This window comes from Hyperolius riggenbachi, chromosome 9, assembly GCF_040937935.1.
Source record: "Hyperolius riggenbachi isolate aHypRig1 chromosome 9, aHypRig1.pri, whole genome shotgun sequence".
In the NCBI taxonomy this organism is placed as follows: Eukaryota; Metazoa; Chordata; class Amphibia; order Anura; family Hyperoliidae; genus Hyperolius; species Hyperolius riggenbachi.
The window spans coordinates 292,973,542-293,001,170 of NC_090654.1; the positions used below are offsets into that span (position 1 = coordinate 292,973,542).

The 27,629-nt window shown below is 48.5% G+C and overlaps 1 protein-coding gene across 1 annotated transcript; it reads right to left on the reverse strand.

Annotated features, from left to right (window-relative positions):
• Positions 1–727: 727 nt before the first annotated feature.
• On the reverse strand, positions 728–26,934 carry RTRAF (RNA transcription, translation and transport factor). Its single transcript, XM_068252449.1, has 8 exons — positions 26,790–26,934; positions 22,233–22,357; positions 20,925–21,024; positions 18,551–18,625; positions 10,848–10,936; positions 7,289–7,357; positions 1,951–1,999; positions 728–999 (listed from the first exon to the last, which is right to left on the reverse strand). The coding sequence occupies exons 1-8, from the start codon at positions 26,848–26,850 to the stop codon at positions 845–847; spliced, it is 723 nt and encodes a 240-aa protein (XP_068108550.1). The 5' UTR covers positions 26,851–26,934; the 3' UTR covers positions 728–844.
• Positions 26,935–27,629: the final 695 nt, after the last annotated feature.

Genomic DNA, 27,629 nt, shown 5'->3' on the forward strand with positions numbered 1-27,629 from the left:
TGCTTGTAGTGGCGAGATGCACCTTTATTTGTGGCTACAAGCACTATTAGGCACTGCTATTTGGCCTGAGGAAGTCGGTATGCACCCACGAAACGCATTGCCAGTGCAATAAAATTCTATCAATATGTGAATTTGCCTTCATTGAGGTAACAGCCTCACTATTTTGTGTTTAATGAATTTTATCTTCTCTGGCCCCCTTTTCCCTGTGCCTTCACCCTCCTTTTGGAGGGGGATCAATCCTCTGACCAATTCAGGTCATTTGAGGTTTGCTTTTTCCCAAGAGTGCGACCATCACCAGCTCTGTCTGGTCACCCGAGTGGAGTCAGGGTTATACATCTCCACCTGCTGATGGTCGGCCTCCCTTCTGCAACCCACCTTTGAGAGTAGCATCCATCCGCATATCTCACATACTTCTGGTCCCGTGACATACACCATTTGGGCTCCTGTTGTCTCTGTTTTCTTTCTGCAGGGTGCAGTTTTTATTAGCCCTCCTTTTTGTTCATGTAAATAAATTTTTTGTCTAAGCCTGCCAGCCACGATCTCAGGCTGGCAGGCTGATCATGGACACTGCAGGGAACGATCGTGCATGCGCGCACATTCCCTGCTAATATCTGTCCCCAGGACTTGATGTCAATCGGCGTTAGGCAGCTGCAGAGTGGTTAGTGAAAGTGGAGTCACCCTTTAAGTTCACACGACGGAGCAGAAATAAGCGAGAGAGGAGATGCTGTGAAAGAAAAATCAGGAAGTTGTTTTTTATTGAACCTTGTTAGAACGTTACAAGGCGGCGCTGCATGCGAGGGGCGGCTGACGAGAGGTAACGTGAGAAGTAGAGAGTACACCCGACTCATCTCCCCACTTTGCCCAGTCTGTGGTCAGTCCTGGGATCGGCAATGATTGCCTGAACGGCAACAATGGCTTCGTTGATCTTCGTCTGAAGCTCTCGAAGTTCTTCAACATGAAGTAATCGCAGGATTCTGGCGGCATCATTCAAGACGGCGTCTGAGGAAACACACAGCAGATTAACATGTACAAATACATCAGAGGGCAATACAAGAGCATGGCAGGTGAGCTTTTTGTCCCTGGGGTTGTATGATGGACAAGGGGACATGATCTGCGTATGGAGGAAAAAAAGGTATTGCCATCTATTTACAGTGAGTGGTTACAATCTGGAACATCTTATCTCAGGAAGTAGTTTTAGCAAACTATATATCTGCATTTAAAGGGGGCTTGGATGCTTTCCTTGCATTGAAGGGCATCCACGGCTATAATTATTAGGTAATTCACAGGAGAGTTGATCCAAGGATTTATCTGATTGCCATCTGGTGTCGGGAAGGAATTTTTCCCTTTTAAGGCTAATTGGTTCAGGCCTTGTAAGGTTTTTTTGCCTTCCCCTGAATCAACAGATATGTACGGGTTCAGAATGGTGGGTTCCCCCAAACAACCCAAAGTTGAGGCAGGATTATGCAAATTTATGGGGGGTGGGTGCATTGGTTGTCTTTTAGTACATTATAGTGGATCTATCAGAATAAGCAGCACACAAACAGTTTTTGCAAGGTTAATTTCTTATTACCCTACAGGCTGTGTTTACAGAACTATCAGATGTAGCTTGGTTAGACTGACTTGCCCAAACCACTCCCACTATCCCATCATCCCAAGAGGAGGGCAGGGAGGGGCGTGTCCAGGAGGAGGGCAGGGAGGGGCGTGTCCAGGAGGAGGGCAGGGAGGGGCGTGTCCAGGAGGAAGGCAGGGAGGGAGGGGCATCCAGCAAAGACCATTCTTGGCCTCTGCTTTTAGTAAATGGCAGAATCAAATGCTTCAGCTGAGGTATCACTTTACCTACAGAACGGTAAAGAAGAAGGTCTGCGAGGAATTACTGATGAAAATGCTGAGTAGTGATCCCATCACAAAGTCACATTGCAGGTGATTAAACCCAAACAAAGGATCTCTTACCTCCGGTATCAAATCCAAGTGTGTGTTTGTCCAGGGAGACCGGAAGACCCTGAAATGAAAACCACCGCTTATTGAATACAGTCACATTTTCAGTATACAGTATTTGTTGCTACTATGTATGTATCCATTCCATAAAAACTATTCCTCATGAGTCGGTGTACCCATCACTGCTGGCCCCAATACAGAGCAGAGCCAGTGTGCCCAGCAGTTCTGCAGCTGATGATGTCATATGTGCACTGAGGATAGTGCCGTTCTGAAGCTGATGATGTCATCATCCAACTACTCCCACCACAGAAACTCGCTGAAATATCAAAAATAATTGAAGCCAAAGGCCCAAAAAAAGTATACAAATTTGTTAAAAAAAAAGTATTTGGACAAAAGGTCTAGTATTTTTGTCCAAATAAAGTTTTTTTGTTCTTTGAAGGATACCTTTTGTGTCCTTCTTCAGAGGAAAGCCCACCGCTACCACCTTTTTAACTTTTTATGTTCTTTTGATATCAATATCTGTTGTCCACCCTGGAGAGAGGGGTGTCTCCTCAAATTTTCTACATTACAGAGAGCATCTTCACCTGAGTGAGGTCAGTTTATTCTCGCCACCTGCTGTACACAGGGCTTGCCTTTGGGGTAACACATTTGTGAGTATCATTCTATTGTTCATTCTAAAACTTATGACAGAAGGTAATGGCAGCACTTCCAGATACAGGCTGCACCCAAATTGACCAGCTGCATAGGAGGTGCAGAGCCCACACACAGGCAGATTATACAACTTGCATTCAAAACAGATGCAGCAAATGGAGGACGTTAGCTTCCAGAAACAGTTTGTGCACAGATTGTTCAATACTAGAATCTGCCATGATGATGTGCCCTCATGTAAGAGTCCTAACCACTAGCAATTGAAACCGTGTAAACCTGGAGCTGCAAGCCATAAATGGTCTACACATTTTCTACAGAACAGCAAAAACTTGGCAGCGCTCCTAATCAGACTGAACAGTTTTGCTGCGACATTCGGAAACGTTGTTTACTATTAACATACTACGTTGTAGAGTACTCTGTCTGTCTTCCATTTACAGTAATTAGTACAGACCAACCAGCACTGGATCATACGGGTCAAATATTCATCATTCAAGATTCTACAAATGCAGACTGCTGCGGCAGGATCGGAGTTAATAGCTCCAGACACGACAAGTGGAAAAGCAGTTTCACAGACCCGACTAGCGGCCTCCGGCAGGAAGGTGGGCAGCCTGGAGCAGACAAGACAATATATACAGGGCTGGAGGAACAGCTCTTAACCTCATCATACAATGAAGCCGTATGGAGAACACATCCGCACAGGCATGAAGTATAATGGAGGTCAGATGTAGGTGATGTACACAGGAAATAAATGAAGCCCTGATGTGGGGAGTTTGCAGGACTCTAAGCTGCTTCGTATGCATTTTCCCAGCAGCTCTGCCTCTTGCAGCAAACTCTGTACTTGTAACTTCCGCAAATGAATCACAAAAAAAAAAACAAAAAAAAAAAAAAACACACACAACACTCTGCTTTGGACAGAAATGAGAATACAAATGGAGAAAAAGGTGACATCACCCCCCTCCCAAACAGGAAGTGCTTCTCCAGTTCCCACTGAACCTCTTCCACCTCCAGTATGAAAAGGATAACCTGCAAGTTCAAAAATGCCAACATACCAAGAATCCTTCATGACGGCAGTGAGTGGACTGTGGTGGCCAAAACTTAAAGCACACCTCAACTCAGCGGTATATGGAGGCTGCCATAGTTATTTCCTTTTACACAATGCACATTGCCTGGCTGTCCTGCTGATCCTCTGCCTCTAAGGGCTCGTTTCCACTGTTGCGGTGCGGAATCGCCTGGATTCCACCGCTGATGAAATCGCATGCGGATGCGATTCCCCATGCGTTTTTTGCCGCAAATTCGCATAGGTAAGGGTATATGCGATTTTAACCATGTCACTGCCTGTGTGAATTTAAATCGGTACCTATGCGAATTCGCGGCAAAACCGCATGCAATTTCCCTATTAAATACACTGCATGCGATTCGCATGCATTCCACTCTCAGGCCAGTTCGTTGGCTTTTGTGCGTTTTTTCACCGCTCAAAAAACGCACATCACCAACGCAACAGTAGAAACAGGCCCATCCACTTGCATACCATGTGCGAATTCGCATGCGTTGGATGCATGCGGATTCGCGATAGTGGAAACGAGCCCTAATACTTTTTGCTGCCTGCAGGACATTTGCAAACTGAAGAGAAAGTGAAGAGAGAGGTATTTCCCCCCAAATCAGGTCATGTATAAACGTTCCATCTTATGTACAGGAATGAACAGGACTCCAAAACTCCTGACTTGCTCCCCCCTCCCATCCCATGATGGAGGCTGGGGGGCCCTTTTGATAAGTTAATATGGAGCACAAACTCCTGCCAAGGACAACTGCAGCGTCAGAGAGGTGTAAGCAGGGGAGGGGACAACTGCAGCGTCAGAGGTGTAAGCAGGGGAGGGGAAAGCTGCAATGTCAGAGAGGTGTAAGCAGGGGAGGGGAAAGCTGCAGTGTCAGAGAGGTGTAAGCAGGGGAGGGGAAAGCTGCAGTGTCAGAGAGGTGTAAGCAGGGGAGGGGACAGCTGCAGTGTCAGAGAGGTGTAAGCAGGGGAGGGGACAGCTGCAGTGTCAGAGAGGTGTAAGCAGGGGAGGGGACAGCTGCAGTGTCAGAGAGGTGTAAGCAGGGGAGGGGACAGCTGCAGTGTCAGAGAGGTGTAAGCAGGGGAGGGGACAGCTGCAGTGTCAGAGAGGTGTAAGCAGGGGAGGGGACAGCTGCAGTGTCAGAGAGGTGTAAGCAGGGGAGGGGACAGCTGCAGCGTCAGAGAGGTGTAAGCAGGGGAGGGGGCAGCTGCAGCGTCAGAGAGGTGTAAGCAGGGGAGGGGACAGCTGCAGCGTCAGAGAGGTGTAAGCAGGGGAGGGGGCAGCTGCAGCGTCAGAGAGGTGTAAGCAGGGGAGGGGACAGCTGCAGCGTCAGAGGTGGGAACCATTTGGATAATTACTACCACAATTCAAAGCACAGACATCAGTGATCACTATCAGCATAGTATCAATAAAGAGCCAATACAGGGGTAGAAGGATGGTTCTGGTCTGGCCCACCCAATATGGTGGCAACGTCTGAATCCCCTATTACTACTGTCCTACAACCAGTAACAAACATTTAGAACATGTCTCCAAGTAGCGCACGTTTAGCCTTGACCCCGGGAGTCGCCAGTTATGAAGATTTATTTTCATCGCTAGATGTAAACATTAATAAGGAAGCGCGATATATAAACAATGCACTATAATGATTCCATGAACACAAAGTACAGCGGATGGAAGTCTGTTCTCTGCATTGTCTCACATCTAATTCAGGCAAAGGGGAAATATGAAAATAGATATTACGGGGCGACGAGGAGGAGACAATAGAGAGGAGGAAGCCGACACCTCCAGTAACTCCAGTCTCAGGAAATGGTCTCTCGGGTTATTCCTCCGCCACAATTTAAGCTCCTCTTACACTTCAGCATTGCGTTGCTCTCCCGTGGCCACAGAACACGTGGTGAGACACAATGTGACGGAATTACTTCAAAACGATGCAATCGTGTGCTTGCGGTACTGCTCATTAACGCAGGAGCAGCATGTGCATAGCGGCTGGTCATGTGATGTACTTCTTGTCCAAGGTGTGCATGTGACTGAGGGGTTAGAAGCAAGGGACGTCACTTACGTACACATTTGGGGAATGCAGATTTTCCCTGTTAGCGGTATCGGCCGCAGGGACAAATCTGCATGCAATGGTGCGCTGCGCTGTGGTTGGCTCTTCTGCCACCCCCGGATCACACCATGTGTGAAACCAGCCTTAAACTGTACCAGAGCTGAAGATTAATCAAAGTTTTATACATACCGGGGCTTCCTTCAGCCCCATCCACACGGCTCGCTCCCACGCCGCCATCCTCAGCCTTCTCGATCGCCAGTAGCGGGTCCCATAACTTCAGTTGCGGCAAGAGAAGTGCGCCCTCTACGTATCCAGCAGACTCCGGAGAGATACGTAGAGGGCGCACTTCTCTTGTGCAGACTGGCTGAAGTTACGGGACCTGATACCGGTGCAGAAGACTGAGGATGGCGGCGTGGGAGCGAGCCGTGTGGATGGGGCTGGAGGAAGCCCCAGGTATGTATAAAACTGAGTAATCTTCAGCTCTGGTTTCTTTTAACCAGTTCCGGGCCCAATCACATTGGCTCACAGTGATCACAGGGTGAAGAACCAATGGAATTGGCTCCTGACCGACTCCTGGAGATCTGTCGTCATGCCGACAGCGGGGCGAGTGGACTGCAGCAATGCAAGAGTGGCCGGTCCCTGTGGCGGTAGGTTGGTGAGCCCCATTTTCGCAACAAAAAGTCCCTGGTCCTTAAAGAGGAACGGTCGCGAAAATCGTAAAAAATTTAAAATACATACAGATAAGAAGTACGTTTCTTCCAGAGTTAAATGAGCCATAAATTACTTTTCTCCTATGTTGCTGTCACTCACAGTAGGTAGTAGAAATCTAACATTACCGACAGGTTTTGGACTAGTCCATCTCTTCATAGGGGATTCTCAGCATGGCCTTTATTCTCTATAAAGACATGCCCTGAAAAAAAGACTTATACAATGATGCTGGCCAGCCTCCCTGCACATGTTTTTTGGCAGTTGGACGGAGCAACTGTCATTCACTCAGTGCATTTTGAAAATAAAGAAATTCCTGTAACACCACACCCCCCCGCCCCCCCACACCCCAATGAAGAAATGGGCTAGTCCAAAACCTGCCGGTTCTGTCAGATTCCTAATACCTACTGTAAGTGACAGCAACATAGGAGAAAAGTAATTGATGGCTCATTTTACTCCGGAAGAAACATTTCTCAATTGTATGTGTACATACATTTTACATTTTAATATTTTCGCGACAGAGGCCCTTTAAGGATTCAGAGACTGCTAGTCTGGAAGCGGTTAAAGTAAAACTGCCTTTTAGTTTCAAGTGTACTTGTCAGGAAAAAGCGCCAAATAGATACTTTGAAGAGGGAAGCCTATGAATAATCTAGGGTTGCCCATGTGTGGCGAGCAGCGTGCATGAGCGGCGAGTGCATGCGCAGCAGGCGGGTGTGCACCATGACCTGCGGCCGTGAGATAGATCTAGAGCCCGTTTTTAAACGTCTACTAGTTAAAACTATGACGACATATCCCCCATAAAGCTCATGTTTACTATGTAGAGCGTTAGCTCACGTGTCAGACCCTCATACTCCCAGCATGCAACTGGAGTCAGCAGAACGTGTGCGGAATAAGATCTCACCTCCTTGGAGCTGTTGGATTTGGCGATGGCTTCTGCAGATAATCGGTCCTGCACAAGAATTCGTATTGCCTAAATGGGGGACAGAACAGAAGATGAAACATTTATGGTTACACTAACATAGGCCTTGTCCACATAATAGACAGCGCTATCGCAAGCCCTGGGTGATTTATTGAGTATTTTTTAAAGCGCTTTCCCCTGTGCTTTTCTGAGCGCTTTTACAGAGCGATTCATGTGACGCTTGGTGTAGTGGAGCGCACACGCAGCCCAGAGGAGACAGAGGGATCAGTGTGCTTCTGAGCTGCTCGCTATGCGCCGGCCAGAAGTGAAGAGGGGAGGACATACTGCGCACACAGGGCACAGTATGTCCGGGTGAGGGGTCAAGCAAGTCGCCGAACACCGGGATATTACACTAACGGTGGCAGACGGATGGGGGCAGGAGGAGCTGATGGTATGTACTTTTAACCCCCCACACACACTGCAGCAATCATTTTTCAGTTCTGGTATCCTTTAAAGGCTAGTAAATGGAGTGTGCTGTGGGGGACTTTGGCTGGCATTACTTACCATCAGGGGCAGCTCCTTACCCATCTGTAAGGTTGCCTCCATCATCTTCCAGGGAGATCTGCAGCTGCAAGTTTTATAGCACCCGCAGCATGTATCGCACTCCCGCAATGCATGCTGGGAGATGTACTCTGGGTCTCCCAGCATGCCTTGTGGTGGTCAAGGATGTGCGACACTGTCAGGAGCGTCAGTGTGCGGGTCTCCCTGGAGATGATGGATGACACTATAAAGACAGGGGGCTGCCCCCAAATTCCACCTTTATGGCTAGAGGTTCAACAACGTATTTCGTCTACTACTGGAGGTTTCACTCCCTCTCCACATGTTCGACTGATTACCCATATTTTAAACAGCTACAATATTGGTCATTGCTTCCAGCAAATCATCCCTTAGAGGAGGTTCAAGAGAGGTTTTGCGATTTCAGCTAATAGTTACCTCATCTCTTTTCTTTCCCATCATAAGGCCCTGGCTGTTCTTAATCTTTATACCAACACCTCTCTGTATGGTGTCAACTTGACCTATATGACCTCCAATTCTCTTATCCTATCTAGCTAACTCATCTTCCTCCTCTTTTCTATTACTATCTCTACCTCTCCCTCAACACTGTACTCCTATTTTCTATATGTATTCCTTGTTGATCAAGAACTCTAAAGGTGCGTACACACACACACACTACCGCCGCCGCCAATGACTGGTCCTTCAGACCCTACCGCTGGGCGGACGTCCAGCCGACAGTAGTGCGTGTGTACAGTCTGTTGGCAGACTGATAAGGCTGTTTCTGAACGATCCACTCACAAACGGCCTTATCAGTCTGCCGACAGCGCGTACACACGCACTACTGTCGGCTGGACGTCCGCCCAGCGGTAGGGTCTGAAGGACCAGTCGTTGGCGGCGGTAGCGCGTGTGTACGCACCTTAAGCTTGCGCTGATCACAATACAATCCCTCGAGTTCTCTATTTTTGGTTGAGCATCACCATTTTATCTAAGTTCTGATAATCTACTGGTTATACTGCTTTAAAGGGGGGGGGAAATGCATTCCCTGAAACTATGTATTACCTTACACTATGTGCGTGCGTGCATCTGTCCAATTTTCCTCTTTACTGATTCTGAAAAACCTTAAAATGTAATAAAAACAGTGTAACAAAAGACGGGGCTGGAGCGCACACCTCTTCCCAAATGTAAGTAATGCCTGACCCCCCTCAGCCCCCAACAAGTTCCGGAGACTATCATCAATGGTATCAGAGTTCTGGTGGTTTTGAACAGGTAACGGTTGAGGCATTGGAGAAACCATGTGATAAGATTTTCAGAATTTTACACAAATAAAAAAAACAAAAAAAAAAAAAAACCACTTCTTTGACTTTTGACTTCAGTGCCTGGACTTCAGGAATGATCAGAGATGACAGTGTGCCTCTGTAGGATTGCATATTCTGTGACAGAGCTCCACCTGCTGGTCTAACTGGGGAGTAGCAACGACCACAGAAATAAAAAGGTTTCCAAAGTGATAACAAGTTTGATTGCAGGCAGTTTGTGTTGCAGTTTGACACACGATCAATCAAATCAATCCGTCTGGATTGGCCCGATTTTAATCTACAGCCAAGTATGCACCAACACAGACAAAATCCGGAAGGAATCATACCGCCAAGGGGGTTAAGGGCTTGTTTACACTACAAGAGCTTTTTAAGCGCTAGCGATTTTGAAAAGTTCTTGCTAACGCAATGCTATGGAGGATTTTTACAAAATCGCGTCGCTCCATTGTGCACACACACACACACAGGATAACATTAGCAGGAGCTTTTAAAAAAAAAAAAAAAACACGCTCAGAAAAAAGCGCTTGTAGTGTGAAGAAGCCATTAGGGCTCACTGCAGGACCGTACAGCTCAGCACACAAGTGATTCCCTCGACCCCCCCACCCCCTTTTCTGCTCACCAACAGAGATTTCTGTTGGTGGGCTCTGATCCCTGCCAGTATGTGTGTTTTTTTCCAGTCACTGCGATCGGCTGTCATAGTCAACAGCCTGTGCCTCCACAGGGGACAGCCGCGTGACGGCTGTCCCCAGTATAGCGCTGCCGTAGATCGCAGCGCTGTACGTTGTAAATAGACGGCGATCGCCGCTGGGAGACTGATGACGGAACGGAGTGGAGATTCAAGCAGAGATGTGCGCGCAATCTCCTGCAAAACCCCGCCCCACGACTTCACACCAACTGGCGTGCGTTGAGCAGTCCTGGGGCTGCCGCCGCATTCATGCCAATCGGCGTGGTGCGGTCGGCAAGTAGTTAAAGCATACCAGAGCCGAAAAGATTAAGAGACCCGGGGGGGGGGGGGGGCATTGGTGTGAGGATGAGGATGTGTGAGGTGGAACGACATGCAGGCATGTATGGGGACCTGTCCTGATGGCCACTGCTTCCCCCCCCCCCCCCCCCAATTCTCATCGCCCTCAGCAGCCTCTTCCAGGTCACCGGACTCCTATAGCACGTGACCACCACAGCCGGAAGCACTCTGCACATGATGTAATTGTGACGTCATGGATAGAGAGCTCCTGACCGTGGTCACACGCTGCAGGATGCGCACAGGCAGGCCAACTCCTGTGTTGCACTGATGCCCGACTCCGGAGACCCAGAAAAGGCTGTCGGGGGTCATTTAGCTACAAAAGGAGGGGGACAGAAGAGAATGGGGGAGCAGTGGCCATCAGGACAGCTCCCCATACATGCCTGTTCTCCCAGTTTCTCCTCATCTTTTCAACTCTGGTATCCTTTAAAAAGAAATAAATATTGTCACCTCCATATCCCGCTCACATCAGTTGTCCTTTAACTACTCCTCCCCAAATAGTAATCATGTGTCCTCTTGCCCGTCTCTGCAGGCTCCAGATAACATTATTACAGGACTGTACGGACCACAATGCAATGCAGTGATGTGACATTTCCCAGGATCAGATCTTCCACATGGAAGGTAGACCCCTCTCCCGTCATTATAGGACAATAAAATCCAGAAAAGGGATTTCACTTACTTTAAGCATCACCAGGTAGTCATCGTGCCGCTGGATCTGCAGGAGGTTCGCTAGCGCCATCACTCCCACTTTGAAGTCTGGATTGTTCACTGTAAAAAAAACAAAAAAAACAAACACATTAAACATATTAAGCCAAAAATCGTATTTGCAGGTGTAGGGAAATGACGAGGTGTGAAGGCTGCCAATGTCCAATGCCGATTCCCCAGACAGCTGTGATGCATCCAGAGTTCATGCACAACCTTTATAAAAAAAAAAAAAAAAATCTACCTAAACCCCAAATGTAAAACACCACAGCTGGGCGAGTTCTGACTTGTTCACCACTGCCCTGCTAGTCTATGTTCCCCTCCCCCCTCTTCCATGCATAGTGCGATGTGATGCCCCCACCAGGTGCAATAGCGGGATGGCATCACGGATACCCAGTGCCGAGTGGCCTTAGCTAGGCTCCCATAGGCTGTTAGGTGGGATGATTACCCTGCAATGGAGGGTAGAGTAGGCACAGCATCGGGGAGCCTGGGTGCTCAGCAGTGTGGTATAGGCAGTAGCACTGGAACATCCAAGAAGCAGAGTCTGTCAGCGCACTATTATTGTGCAAATTCCACAAATGTATCGGACGATTGTTTCGGGAGCCTCGCAGGGTCTCCCTTTCTCAAGGCCGGAGCTTCTTCCAGCCTCATGGATGACCGCAGCCTCCCTCGTTGTCCTCTTCAGCCCCTCCGTTCTGCTGCCGACTCCATAGTAATCCAGCCAGTCGTGGGCTTCTGTGCATGCGCGGTTTAGCCGTGCTCGCGCACCCGCCGCGCTCCTGAGGCCTGGAGCGTTCTGCGCCTGCACAGTAGTATTGCACAGGTGCAGAACGCTCCTGGGGATGTGAGCGCAGCGGGTGCGAGAGCATGGCCTTGCATGCGCCAAAACCCACTACTGGCTGGATTACCAGGAGTCAGCAGCAGAACGGAGGGGCAGAAGAGGACGACGAGGGAGGCCACAGTCCTCATGGGCTGGAGGAAGCCCTAGGTAAGTGTAAATAAGGGCCAGTGTATCATCTCAGGTACACTTTAAGGCTGACGCGTTGTACGAGGCATGTCGCTCAGTGGGAATCAGCACTTAGGCAACATTGGAGGGCCGTCCAGGCTAGCGGCATGTTCTGTTGCCATGTGGTATGGAGGAGTGTGCCACACGGTCAGCAGGGTAAGTGGGGAGGACAGTGCTTCTAGCCATTGCATTACAGTTCTCGAGGGCTACAGTGCTCAGGCTAGATTTTCAGAGGCAGACAGTTATTGGCCACCTTGGCAGAGTTTCATCTAGCATGTGTGAGGGGCTTTACATGGCTCAGCAGAGATCGGATATAACATCACTCCCACTTCCGTAGCTGCGAGCTCTGGGCACTACAAAGCTGCTGCAGCCTCCTCACTCTGGTGCAGCTCTGCACAGACAGCCCACATCCCGCCTCCTCCTCACTCTGGTGCAGCTCTGCACAGACAGCCCACATCCCGCCTCCTCCTCACTCTGGTGCAGCTCTGCACAGACAGCCCACATCCCGCCTCCTCCTCACTCTGGTGCAGCTCTGCACAGACAGCCCACATCCAGCCTCCTCCTGACTCTGGTGCAGCTCTGCACAGACAGCCCACATCCAGCCTCCTGCTCACTCTGGTGCAGCTCTGCACAGAACTGTTCAAAGCAGAGACGGAGGGCTTGGCACTAGACACGGCAGGTGGGCTGGAGCCGCTGGTGCTGGAGGACACGTGCTGCTCAAATGAAGAAGCAATATTTCCGTAGAGAAGGAAAGAGAGGCACTAATAGTGCCTCTGATGACGCGTTAGTACGCGAAACGGCTGTCAGGCCTCACCTAACCCCCACTGTGTGCTACTGCTGTATGTGATGTCCATTGGAACCAAATAAAGGTGTCTCTTTCCTTCTCTCCGGCAATGCAGCTCTGCACAGACAGCCCACATCCAGCCTCCTTCTCACTCTGGTGCAGCCCTGCACAGACAGCCCACATCCAGCCTCCTCCTCACTCTGCACAGACAGCCCACATCCAGCCTCCTCCTCACTCTGCTCTGCACAGACAGCCCACATCCAGCCTCCTCCTCCTCACTCTGGTGCAGCCCTGCACAGACAGCCCACATCCAGCCTCCTCCTCACTCTGCTCTGCACAGACAGCCCACATCCAGCCTCCTCCTCACTCTGGTGCAGCTCTGCACAGACAGCCAACATCCAGCCTCCTCCTCACTCTGCACAGACAGCCCACATCCAGCCTCCTCCTGACTCTGGTGCAGCTCTGCACAGACAGCCCACATCCAGCCTCCTCCTCACTCTGCTCTGCACAGACAGCCCACATCCAGCCTCCTCCTCACTCTGCTCTGCACAGACAGCCCACATCCAGCCTCCTCCTCAGTCTGGTGCAGCTCTGCACAGACAGCCCACATCCAGCCTCCTCCTCAGTCTGCTCTGCACAGACAGCCCACATCCAGCCTCCTCCTCCTCACTCTGGTGCAGCCCTGCACAGACAGCCCACATCCAGCCTCCTCCTCACTCTGGTGCAGCTCTGCACAGACAGCCAACATCCAGCCTCCTCCTCACTCTGCTCTGCACAGACAGCCCACATCCAGCCTCCTCCTCCTCACTCTGGTGCAGCCCTACACAGACAGCCCACATCCAGCCTCCTCCTCACTCTGCTCTGCACAGACAGCCCACATCCAGCCTCCTCCTCACTCTGGTGCAGCTCTGCACAGACAGCTAACATCCAGCCTCATCCTCACTCTGCTCTGCACAGACAGCCCACATCCAGCCTCCTCCTCACTCTGGTGCAGCTCTGCACAGACAGCCAACATCCAGCCTCCTCCTCACTCTGCACAGACAGCCCACATCCAGCCTCCTCCTGACTCTGGTGCAGCTCTGCACAGACAGCCCACATCCAGCCTCCTCCTCACTCTGCTCTGCACAGACAGCCCACATCCAGCCTCCTCCTCACTCTGCTCTGCACAGACAGCCCACATCCAGCCTCCTCCTCAGTCTGGTGCAGCTCTGCACAGACAGCCCACATCCAGCCTCCTCCTCAGTCTGCTCTGCACAGACAGCCCACATCCAGCCTCCTCCTCCTCACTCTGGTGCAGCCCTGCACAGACAGCCCACATCCAGCCTCCTCCTCACTCTGGTGCAGCTCTGCACAGACAGCCAACATCCAGCCTCCTCCTCACTCTGCTCTGCACAGACAGCCCACATCCAGCCTCCTCCTCCTCACTCTGGTGCAGCCCTACACAGACAGCCCACATCCAGCCTCCTCCTCACTCTGCTCTGCACAGACAGCCCACATCCAGCCTCCTCCTCACTCTGCTCTGCACAGACAGCCCGCATCCAGCCTCCTCACTCTGCTCTGCACAGACAGCCCACATCCAGCCTCCTCCTCACTCTGGTGCAGCCCTGCACAGACAGCCCACTTCCAGCCTCCTCCTCACTCTGCTCTGCACAGACAGCCCGCACCCAGCCTCCTCCTCACTCTGGTGCAGCTCTGCACAGACAGCCCACATCCAGCCTCCTCCTCACTCTGCTCTGCACAGACAGCCAACATCCAGCCTCATCCTCACTCTGGTGCAGCTCTGCACAGACAGCCCGCATCCAGCCTCCTCCTCACTCTGCACAGACAGCCCGCATCCAGCCTCCTCCTCACTCTGATGCAGCTCTGCACAGACGGCCCACATGCAGCCTCCTCGGTCTGCTGCTGTCCCAAATCTCCCACAGCCCAGCGCAGAGTCCCAGAAACCTACATACTGACCCCACATGACTGCACCCTTCTGTCCAACATACCGGGGGTGACAGCAGCTGTAACAGCCATGCGCTGCCCACCCACTGATGGCAAAGGGAGGGTGTGACGAATCAACGTTTATTCGTCCTAAAAAAGTAGTTAGAGCCTTATAAAATATTCCCTGTCGCCACTATTAAAAAAAGTGACAGATAGGGAAAGGCTTAATTTACAAAAAGATCAGGGAAGCCAGGGGTTAACAGTTCCTCTCCCTGGTCAAATGTAGCAAATGCTGACTCTTAATACCTAGTTTTTTCGCACCTCCGTGTGACAAAGGGTCCTGGGCATTCAGGGACCCCTAACCAGGCAGAAAGAGGGAAATCTCACACCTCCTCTGCCTAACCCCGACTTGGTGGCTCCTCATCTCCGTACATGAAAAGAGCAGCCACAGGAGGTCCTGCTAACATCCTGCAGAAGCCACTTAGAGACCACAGCTGGCTTTCTCAGCGACTAGTAGGAAACCTATCTGTGACCTCACAAATATGATATCCACCTTTTATTATAAAGATGACTTTCCAAATAGGCAACGGCCTTTAGAACCCGCTTATTATGAAATTCGGAACAAACCACACAGTTGGATGTTACCGAATTAACGGTAAGCCCTGCCAAAGCAGAGATATGCATTTTGGGATCACCGTTCACTCTAAACCCCCCAAGTTTGGTATCAGCAGATTCACACACTTGCGCTGATTATGAATTTTTTTTTCGGGTTCTTGATATTACCCACGGGCATGCCGAGAGCGGGCAAAATATGAATTGGCCCAAACCTCTCCCTGCCTAAGGAGGCACTGCCTTATTCAAATTGCACAAAGCTGGACTTGTATGTGTCATAACTCCTCCCACCTACAGTGAGGAACAAACTCACATGACTCAAAAGTCCAGGTCCTTTACCTTCAATCTGATGCCAAGTAACATCCTGGCAGCCCGCAAGGACACAGGCCAAAACCTCCATCTTGGAACCATTTCTAACAAAGGCTTGTTGGCTGCATGGCAACCGCCATTTTGGACTCTACGCCAAAGACTTGCGATTGCCGCATGGACTACCAATCACGGTATTTAAACTGTATATTCGGACATTCTGTTTCTTTTCATCTCTTCTCTCTGTCAAATCAATCTGTTCTAAAATAAAGCTGTGTGTATGTAGTCTAGAAATAAACTAACAATTTTTATCGTTCAGTCTTGTGCCTGTTCTGGTCATCTGATTGCTGCTATAACGAATCTGCCCTCTGAAGAGTCAGTCATACTACCGCATTGTTTTATTACTTGCTTATAACTTGTTGATTTGCTAGCTAGGTTGTAAATAACCGTTTCCTCCTTTTAGGATTAGCTAGTTCCAGATTTCCTGTGTAAAATCGATAACTTTCGTTTCTCAATTGTAAATACAATTCGAGATTGCATCATATAGGGACCCAGTAACCTTTCTTTAACATCACATTGCTCACAGTCTTTAAGCCGTCGGAAGTGACTATTCCCCGAACGGTGACTGGAGCGTGTTGAACGTGATTGGGCTGGCTACCGTATTATGATAGCGTTGGGGTCTCTTCGCCCTAGTTGGAGACTGTCTGCTCCATTCATCCAATCAGGCAGTGGTGGCAGTGTATTTACCCGATTTCCAGCGCGAAATCGATATTTTTAGTTTACCGATTGTATATACAATCAGAATTGTACATGTATGAGCACCTCCAACCGATCTTAACCGTTTACTACGTACACAGTGAATTTGCCTCCAGCAGTCTCTAGTGCATGAGACCTGCATGGCAACAGTGGCCTAGTAATACAGGATTGGTGGATGTTTATCCCATTACATATTGTCGGCAGCTGCGCGACCAATCTTTGTCAGTCTGGTTCACCGTACTTCCTGCGTATGCGAACAGGAGCAGATTAGACGGGACTGGCACGCTGTTGCTTTTTCTTTTTTCTTTCCTCTGACGATCCAGCAACCGGTCTCGTTGTCCGTCTGCGCCCGTACTTCCTGCGTACGCTAACGGGAGCAGATCTCGACGGGATCACGGGGCTGGATTGTCACAGAGGGCAGAAGTAGTATACAATGTGAGTGATAAGGAACAGGGTCCTTCACACTGGGAATCGCAAAATGCAACAAAATCACCTGCAAAGCAAGGTTTTCACTGTGCAGGATTTACAGGAAAGCCATTTTGGAGCAATTGAGATTTGCGATTCCATAACATTGAAATGCAATCATTGCAATGCGGCATGCAGCGCTTTTGTGATTTCAGCAAATCGCTGGCGATTGCAAAGCTTGAACACTGCCATACATTTTACACTGCAGTAGCAGTTCAAAACGCTAGCGATTGCCAGCAAATAAAAAAAAAAAAAGTCGACGGGGTGTTTCAGCAAATTGGATTGGGCAGGGAACAGGCCTATGGTACGGGCGACAAAACAACCACAATCAGGCACACAGTCTAGTATAGGTAGCTAGATGTAGCCCCCTCCCAAGTATATATAGTAAAATGTACCCCCAGGTGTTATGTGGCCCCCTTCCTCACTTTAGATAGCAAGATGTAAAAAAAAAAAAAAAAAAATCAACTTACCTGGGGCTTTCTCCACCTCCGCTCCCTGCAGGTGGCCCAAGGTCCCCACTGGCACAAGATGCCCATTGCGCCTGTGCGCAGTAGTTCAGCACGGATGACGTCAGTGCGACTCCACACATTGGAACGCAGTAAAGGCTCATACACACATCAGACTATAGTCTTTGGAAAATGAAAGATCACAGACCAATTTTACCCCCTTCCATGTAGTATGAGAGCCATACTCTACACAGTCTATTCTATGGAGCTGCACTCCCCATCAGACAGAAATCTTACCTCCTTCCATGTAGTATGAGAGCCACACCTACACAGTCTATTCTATGGAGCTGCACTCCCCATCAGACAGGAATCTTACCCCCTTTCATGTAGTATGAGAGCCACACCTACACAGTCTATTCTATGGAGCTGCACTCCCCATCAGACAGAAATCTTACCCCTTCCATGTAGTATGAGAGCCACACCTACACAGTCTATTCTATGGAGCTGCACTCCCCATCAGACAGGAATCTTACCCCCTTCCATGTAGTATGAGAGCCACACCTACAGTCTATTCTATGGAGCTGCACTCCCCATCAGACAGAAATCTTACCCCCTTCCATGTAGTATGAGAGCCACACCTACACAGTCTATTCTGTGGAGCTGCACTCCCCATCAGACAGAAATCTTTGCAAGATGCTGCACACACAGATGCTGTACAGAGACAAAAGATCAGTATCTGCAAAAGATCCGTTCCTGCAAAATGCATTCATAGTCTATGAGATCTGCAGATCATCATACACACCTTGTTTAACAGACATTCTTCTGCAGATCAGATCCACCAGGATGGATTTTCAGATCTGCCGATTGTATGATCTGCAGATGGATGTCAGTTAAACAAGGTGTGTATTATGATCTGCAGATATCATAGACTATGAATGCATTTTGCAGGAACGGATCTTTTGCAGATACTGATCTTTTGTCTCTGTACAGCATCTGTGTGTGCAGCATCTTGCAAAGATTTCTGTCTGATGGGGAGTTCAGCTCCATAGAAAAGACTGTGTAGAGTATGGCTCTCATACTACATGGAAGGGGGTAAAATTGGTCCGTGATCTTTCATTTTCCAAAGACTATGGTCTGATGTGTGTATGAGCCTTAAGATGCCAACCTGGCGAGGTCGGCACTTGCACCGGAGGGGACCGGGAGCCACCGGAGCTGCGGCGAGGGCACAGGACGGCTGCCACGGGTTGCAGGAAGCCCCAAGTAAATTGATTTTTTTTATTCTTAGCGTGCTCAGACCTTCCCTTTAAACAACAAAAATTAGCACCAGTTCATAAATGATTATCCGGCAGTTCCCAACCATGACCCTGGCCGGCGGGACGTACCATCCAGATTGACGAGGGGCTCCACGCTCTTGCTGGCGTCGCTATTCATGGGCTTTGCGTTCTGGTATTTGGCAGCTGGAAGTAGAGAAGATATGTGGATTACACACAGGAGACGTCCCTCCTAAACACTCTACCAGGGTCATTTACTGCGACCAGAGATGGCCAATGAGAGTCTAATCATCCCAGCTTGCATGAAAATTTAATGCAAATTGCCTGCAACTTATAATTTGGCTACTCAAAATAAGCAGGAAGTGCTTTTAATTGGCTCAATTCCAAGTGGTGTGTAATTTGCATAAAATATACAAACCAGCTGAAGTGATTGGCCATGTGACTGACCATTCCTAAGCATAACAGAGGGCTACACTGCAGATAGTCAGGCCAAATTAAAGGGACTCCGAGCACCTCTCATGGGCATGCCTTCAAGACTCCGACCAGTACTGCAAAGTACTGAGATGCATACCTTGCTGTAGCTCGTGCTCCCCTTTTTCATTTGATGCTTTAATCGCCGTCCTAAATCACATAGTTTTCGTTCGATTTCAGTTTAAAAATCGCAGCTGCCATCTTGGCTATGTTATAACTTCCGGGTCACCCCTGTCTTCTCTGTTAGAGAAGTGCATCACTGAATGAAGCAGGAAGAGGAAGTGACACGCATGGCCATTGCAAGAGGCTCCTCCAGAGGGGTCATAGCACGACTTTGTTGGAAGTAGTCTGGCTTAAAGGCATGCCCATGAGAGGTGCTCGGAGTCCATTTAAAGAAAACCTGTGTCCGTTTGTTTATGGTGTTAGACTCAGGCCAGAGTTGTATATAGTGTCCCCCATTTCTTGCTCTGCCCCCACTGGCCAACTGTCCCTTCTCTAGTCATGCGATACTGGTGAAAGCACTAGTGGGCAGTGGTCTAGTGGCAGCTGGCCAATGGGAGCAGCTATCAGACAGGAAGGGGTGGGCACAATATACAGCTCAGGTCTGAGTCTCACTCCATACATAGCTGGACGCAGGTCTGCTACAAACTACTTGGTGTTCATTTCAACTACGAAGCTTCGCTCTCGCTACACAATCGGCGTTAAATGTCCACTATTGTGAAAAATTGTGAAGTTTAAAATGCATAGTTATAAAAATGTACAATATTCCAGAGTCACAGGCCGCGTTCCACACCTCACTACCGCACTTCCTCCCTCCGGCTATAAAAAGGAAGCGCGGTAGTGAGCCGTGGAATGCAGCCAACACTTTGCCTTTGACGCAAATAGAGCGCAGAGGATCCTGCGGACTTCTGGGAAAGTTAACCCTCCGTCACCCGCCCCCCAAGATGGTGTAATTGAAGGACAACTGAAGCAAGAGAGATATGAAGGCTGACATTTATTTCCTTTTAAAGACCAGAGCTGTAAAAATAAATAAAAATTGCCTGGTCACTAGGGGGTGCTAGCCCACGGTCCTCAAGTGGTTAAAAGGAAATAAAATGGCAGCCTCCGTATACCTCTTACTTCATTTCCCCTTTAACTTTTCAATACGAGTAGATACGAGCAGGTAGCTACCTACTGACTATTCCTGACAGAGGAGAAGTCTGCAAATATCGCGGGATTTAATAAACTGTCAGAACACTTAGCATTAGGGCGGAACGATTTTCGGTTTTAACCCGAGAATCGTGATCAGGGGCTTGAGAATCTTCAGATCGTCAAAGTGGTGGTTTCATGCTCCTCTCCTGGCCCCCTCCTGCAGTAAGTTCTGATGAGATTCAGCCTCACTGCATTAGATTGTCGCACGGTGAGCCGCGATGAACAGGCAGTGAGTGTTGCCAAGTAACGCAGGGCCTGTACCAGGAAGTGTGACATCACTTCCTGGTGGCAGGCACCGTTGCCATGCAACACTTGCTGCCTGTTCACCACGGCTCACCGTGCGACAATCTAATGCAGTGAGGCTGAATCTCATCAGAACTTACTGCAGGAGGGGGCCAGGAGAGGAGCATGCATCAGCGGTGAGGGGGATCTGCTGCATATATACAAAGGGAAGAGGGGAAGTGTATGTGCCTATATATGCTAAAGGGGCGGGGTTCTGCCTACACTAAAGGCGGATCTGACTATATACACTAAAAGGGGGGCGGGGATCTGGCTATAAATATTAAGGGGGGGGGGGCGAACTGCCCATATACACTAAAGGTGGGGGGGGGGGGGGGGGGGCGGAATCTATACACAAAAGGGGATCTGGATGGCTAACCTGTACTGCAGCACCTACAGCTGGCTAAACTATACGGGGGGAAGAATCATACTCACCATTGGTGTGCTGATCCATCAATGTGTATTGAAAATCGTCAATCAAAATCGCAATTTCTGAGAAATTGTGCAATTCAATCTTTTCCTAATATAGTTCAGGCCTACTTACCGTTGTCTCCATACTCGAGGCGGACCGCTAAGCCCAGCAGCCAGTCTATGGCTTCTTGCCTCTCCTCTGGTTCGAAGGGGCAGGACACATCTTTCAAGTACTGCAGAGGAAAATACCAAGTCACAAATGAGTGCAAATCAGAGCCGGATCATCCACAAGGCAAACCTAGGCTGCTGCCCAGGGCCTGGAGAGAGTCTAGGGGCCATGTGGATGCTTTGCCCCCCCCCCCCACCAAATCTCAGTAAAAAAAAAAAAAGTCAGGTGACCAACAGCAGGGGGCAAAAGCTGCTATCTTGCCCAGGGACCCATTTCATTTGAATCCTTTTCTGAGTGTAATTTTAGTGTGGTTTAAAAAGGTCAGCACTCTATGTGATTCACCATATTTGCATTAAAAGGACAACTGAAGTGAGAAGACTATGGAGGTTCCATGTTTTATTTCCTTTTACACAATACCAGGTGCCTGGCTATCCTGCTGATCTATTTGGCTGCAGTAGTGTCTGAATAACACCAGAAAAACAAGCATGCAGCTAGTCTTATCAGATCTGACTTTAAAGGATACCCGAACTAACATGTGACATGATGAGATAGACATGGGTATGTACAGTGCCTAGCACACAAATAACTAGGCTGTGTTCCTTTTTTTTCTTCCTCTGTCTGAAAGAGTTAAATATCAGGTATGTAAGTGGCTGACTCAGTCCTGACTCAGGACAGGAAGTGACTACAGTGTGACCCTCACTGATAAGAAATTCCAACTATAAAACACTTTCCTAGCAGAAAATGGCTTCTGAGAGCAGGAAAGAGGTTAAAAGGGTAATTTCTTATCAGTGAGTGTCACACTGTAGTCACTTCCTGTCTGAGTCAGGACTGAGTCAGCCACTTACATACCTGATATTTATCTCTTTCAGGCAGAGAAAGAAAAAAGGAACACAGCATAGTTATTGGTGTGCTAGGCACTGTACATACACATGTCTATCTCATGTCACATGTCACCTTGGGTATTCTTTAAAGTCTGAAACACCTGATCTGCTGCATGCTTGTTCAGGGTCTACGGCTAAAAGTATTAGAGGCAGAGGATCAGCAGGACAGCCAGGCAACTGGTATGGCTTCAAAGGAAATAAACATGGTAGCCTCCATATACCTCTCTCTTCAGTTGTCCTTTAAATGAGTTTCTTGAAGAGAAAAGCTTTCGTGAGAACGATGTCCCTTCATCCAATCCTCATCACCACAGCTAATCTTCCAAACACACACATAACACGAGCGCCTACTGCCGCAAGCCCTGCACCTGGCATTCAACATTCATCCACGTACCTTTTCATACTGGTTGGGCCACTCGCTACCGTGAATATTTCTTAAATTCCCCCGATCTTCGATTTTGTAATGTCTTATCTTCTGATCTTCTAACCAAACGATGAAGTTCCTAAACTCTGTTTCATCTGCAGGAGTAGATACAAACATCAGCCATGACTGGTCATACCAGGGATGCTTCCTGTGGACTATTCTGAATATAAATAAACCCCCCCCCCCCCTTTCGAAAAACAAAAAAATTACAGATATGCACAATTAAAATATAGAATGATAATAATAATAAAGCAATACGGCCATCTTGTGGACATTTTTTTTACTGCCACTGTATGACCAGTTCCTGCTTGCGACTTGCAGGGACCACTCAGACTCCGGGGCAAGTGTAGTACACTCTGCACACCCCGCGCAGTGTGGAGAGAAACATGAAAAGGTTCTATTTCTCAGATAATAGCCGGGCTGTGGAGCCGGAATGGAGGAGTCTGAGAAATGTTGGGTACCTGGAGTCAGAGGATTCATAAACTGATGACAGCCACAGCGGGTGCAGTATGCAGTATTCTTGCACCCGTTTTTGGAACGGACATAATTGCCTAGCATTGCATATTACCTTACACTTCTTCTTTCCTCCCTGTTACATTAAATTGTAAGCTGGAAAAGACAGGGTTCTCTCACCCTTTGGTGTCTTGGAATCGGTTATACATTTTACACGTGTCACTATAATGACTATGTCTACCAATTCTGTATTATGCACCAGTGTTTATATAATGTGTACACTCCCGTCTATTAACCAAATCCGGACCGACGCAGTACGAATCTACGTCCAGCAGGTGGTGCTGCGCCCCTGACTGGACGTAAACTCTACGTCGCATTGACCGCACGTACCTGCCGATCACGCTGCTCTGCCCCCGCCGCAATTAGCTGCCCTGCCGCCTCTATGACGGCAGAGCACTGTGAGCCGGGCAGGGGCAGTTTTCATTGGCTCCTGGTCCTGTCATTACTATAAGCCAATCCCATTGGCTTACACTGAGTGACAGGGTCAGCAGCCAATGAAAGCGGCTCCTGACCGACACACAGCGCTCTGCCGTCATAGCGATGGCAGAGAGGGGAGCCTGCGGCGGGGACAGAACAGCGTGACCGGCATATTTTTGCGGCGATTCGTTGGGAAGCTGCGTTTTACTGTACCAGCAGCCTCTGGTTCTTAAAGGGGAACTTCAGCCTAAACAAACATACTGTCATTAAGTTACATTAGTTATGCTAATTAGGATAGGTAATATAATTTTTTACCCACCCTGTTTTAAAAGAACAGGCAAATGTTTGTGATTCATGGGGGCAGCCATCTTTTTGGTTGAAAGGAGGTGACAAGGAGCAGGAGAGACAGTTCCAACTGTCCTGAGTCCTGATAACCCCTCCCAGCTGCACACGCTAGGCTTCAAATGTCAAATTCAAAATGTAGAAAAAAAATAAAAAATATTTGCACTAAAACAGCAGAACGAGAGCAACAACATCAGCAATCCCATCATGCTTTGCACAGCAGCAGGGAAAAAAAGCCCGGGCCGTTTTCCTCTGTGCAGCTAAAAATGAGGCTTGTATAAGAGAAACAAAGTTCTGATGCTGTGAAACTGTTAAAGAAACACCAAGCCTTTTCAGTGCTGCTGAGTCGATTTAGTCCGGAGGTTCACTTTAAGGGGCCAGAGGCTGCTGGTACTGAAGTGGTTAAGCACCCCATGTTTGTTGCTTTCTCTGTACAGTACCACGGAACATGTTGGTGCGTCATAAATCAATTATATTGGTCCCAACTAGTGAGGAATGAATTTTGCATAATCCTAATTTTGCATCGAAGTTCACAATTGCAATGCAAAATCCAAATGCAAAATATAATGGTTTGTAAATTTGGAACCGTAGTTTTGCACAATTTCATGCTGACTTGAGTGGATAACAGCAAAGCTCCCACACATGCCATCATCATCAAAATTGCTACACATGTCAGTTCTCCCCATTTTTTCCAGCCGGGTGGCATAAAAAAGTAGCGGCGATGCTCCCCCAGTCCCTCTTTCTTGTTTGTCCTTGTCTTTCTCATTGACTCTATCCTTTTCCCGTGCCTTTCTTTCTAATGTTTCGGCTTCTTTGCTGGGTCTGCATTATCTGTATAACCAACGGGTTCCATAATGCAGGTTTATGAATTAGGATTTGTGGGATTGCTGCTAGGAAGTCACAACAGTTCTCTGACTGTCAGCAACGGGGGACCACGGAATAGCAAGAGAAGCCTCAATAGGATCCCAGTGTTCTCCCCAGGCTCTTTTAGCAGGGTGCTCCACCCGGCTACTTTTGCTGAACACCCGGCTGTCATCAGTTGCGCCCTGCATTCTCTCAACTCGCCCCACCCGACTACTTTTTCATGCCACCCAGCTGGAAAAGAATTCTGGGGAAAACACTGGGATCCTGAGGCTTCCCTCTCTTTAAGGGATGGTCCAGGCATATACAAAAAAAAAAAAAAAAAAAAAAAAAAAAAAAATCTACTTACCTGGGGCTTCCTCCGGCCCCTGGCTGCCATCCTGTGCCCTCGCCACAGCTCCGGTGGTTCCCGGTGTCCTCCTCCAGGTCGCTTCTTGTGCATTCCACCGCGCGGGTCACATGGTCTGGCTGACGTCATCAGGTCTGTTCTGCGCAGTACAGACCTGACGATGTCAGCTAGACCACGTGGAACATACAAGAAGCCAACCAAGAAGCCTAGCGAGGTCAGCTTCCGCAGCAGAGGACACCGGGAACCACCGGAGCTGCGGTGAGGGCACAGGACGGCAGCCAGGTGCTGGAGGAAGCCCCAGGTAAGTGGCTTTTATGTTTTTTTGAGTGCTAGGTGTGTAATTTAGTTCATATACTGGAGCTATGCGCAGCCATGCAGATAAATCACTCAGGTAAAGCTGTTTAAAAGCGCTGCCATCTCTCCCGCTGTGCAAATTGAACATAAGTATACTAGTGGCTAGATGCATTCATTGCTTCAAATCTACAGCATCAGTTTTGCATTCAATGCATGTATTTAGCTCCAAAGGGGCTCTGCATGCCTTTGTTGGTCTACATCTCTGGTGCAGCCTTGAGCGCTGTCATTTGTCTGTCTGATGTAATGTGTATACCATTTTATGATTAGCAGCTGAGGAATCTTATGTTTTTAATCGCTAGACTAGTGTTAGATCCAGTAGGGAATAATCTATGCACATTATTTACTAAAGCGAACACCCCCCTTTGCCTGTTTTGAGTGCTAGGTGTGTAATTTAGTCCATATACTGGAGCTCTGTGCATCCATGCAGATAAATCACTCAGGTAAAGCTTCTGTCTGAAAGCGCTGCCATCTCTCCCGCTGTGCACATGTTTTAATATGCCTGGATGTATCCTTAAGGTAAGTATCTGATTTTGTATCAGAGCTCCGGCTCGTGTACATTTTAAGGGCAATATTGGGAACAAGTCAAAAAACACCTTGTAGTTTTGAGGGAGAAAAAAAAATAATAAATGCAAAAGGAAAAAAAAGGTTTTTTAAACTGTATTTGAGTCAAAAAAAATCCTTTGCATATTTAAGATCTATTTTCTCAAAAACTTCACATTTAAGTTAGCCAATAAATGGTATCATCCAAATCCAAAACTTCTTGCTTTTATTGATTTAATACAATGGGAAGCACGGTGGCGTAGTGGTTAGCTCTCTCGCCTTGCAGCGCTGGGTCCCTGGTTCAAATCCCAGCCAGGGCACTATCTGCTAAGAGTTTGTATGTTCTCTCCGTGTCTGCGTGGGTTTCCTCCGGGCACTCCGGTTTCCTCCCACATTCCAAAAACGTACGGATAAGTTAATTAATTGGCTCCACCTAAAAAAAAATTGGCCCTAGACTACAGTACTTACACTACATAATATAGACATATGGCAATGGTAGGGATTAGATTGTGAGCTCCTTTGAGGGACAGATAGTTACAAGATTATATATATATATATATATATATATATATATATATATATATATATATATATATATATATATATATATATATATATATATATATATATATATATATATATATATATATATATATATATATACACACACACACACTGTACAGCGCTGCGTAATATGTCGGCGCTATATAAATACTAAATAATAATACAGAATTAAATACTCTACACACCAACTCAACAAAGAGAAATGCAACCTGTATGCATTAGAGAGTGTAGCCAGTCTAATCACCCCTCATGTGTGCATTGTAATTTCATGTCTCAGCTCAGGAATCACATCTGCCTCGGCAGAATAGCTAATTTGTAAGCACAGGATGTTAACCCTTTGTCTGCTTCCATGAAAGCAGGAAGCAGTCAGACTGAATATTATTACAGGATTTGTATCAGCGGTAACAAAGAAATGTTTCCCTGTAAAGGATATTATGCTGTTGTTTATCTCTTAGATTAGAGGGGAAGTCCTGAGTTCAGGTCCCCTTTAGCACATGTACAGGATCTGGCGGCTGTGACATGAATGGCAGCAGTGAGGGGATGCTGGAGGCAGCCACACACACGGGGGGTGGGAAGAGGAGTCTCACCTTTGCAGCTGAAGCCGGAGGGGTTGTGGTAGTCCAGAGCCTGCAGCTTCCTGCGGAACATGGCGATGTGTCTCCCCGGCTCCGAGCAGCGCACCTGCTGGAAGACAGCTCTCCACAAGCCGTCACTGCGCAGCCGCAGCTCCCCGCCAATCACAGGGCTCTGCTGCCGGCTCCGCCAATCACCGCGTGAGGCGGGACCTACAGCAGCCAATGGCAGAGGACAGCCGGAGAACGCTACGGCCAATCAGAGAGCTCCCGGCCAATCACAGGGCTCTCCCGCCGGCTCGGCCAATCAGAGAGCTTCACGGCAGTCAGCCAATCGTGCCCCGAGCGACACGCTGACCAATCAGGAGCGGGAGGTGCCGCGCGGCGTCTGAGGCCTTTGTTTCTCGGCACGCAGCAGGGAAGGAAGGGCAGCGTCATGGGACGTCACCGCGTCTGTCAGCAGACTCCGCTCCCATTGCGGTTTGCCAGGTTTAGGCAGCTGTCAGCCATTTTTGTTGTGGGCAAGGAATGAGTGAGCTGCTGCCATGTAATAAGCGCTGACACATTGAGGCAGGTTGAGGGTGGGAGAGGGCAGGTAGAGGTTTTATATGCTACATGCTGGAGAGCAGGGCCAAGTAGCAATAATATGCAATGACCAGGGCACAACCTTGGGCGGCAGAATAAAGGGGGCGGGCAGCCCACTGTCAGGAGGTGGGTGTGGCATATTATATTACATACCAACACAGAGTGAAGTGAGACATTTACCTGGGCTTCCTCCAGCCCAATGCACAACGTTGGCTCCCTTGCTGTCCTCCTGGGCTACTCTGTTGTCTCGCACCACGGATAGGATCATAA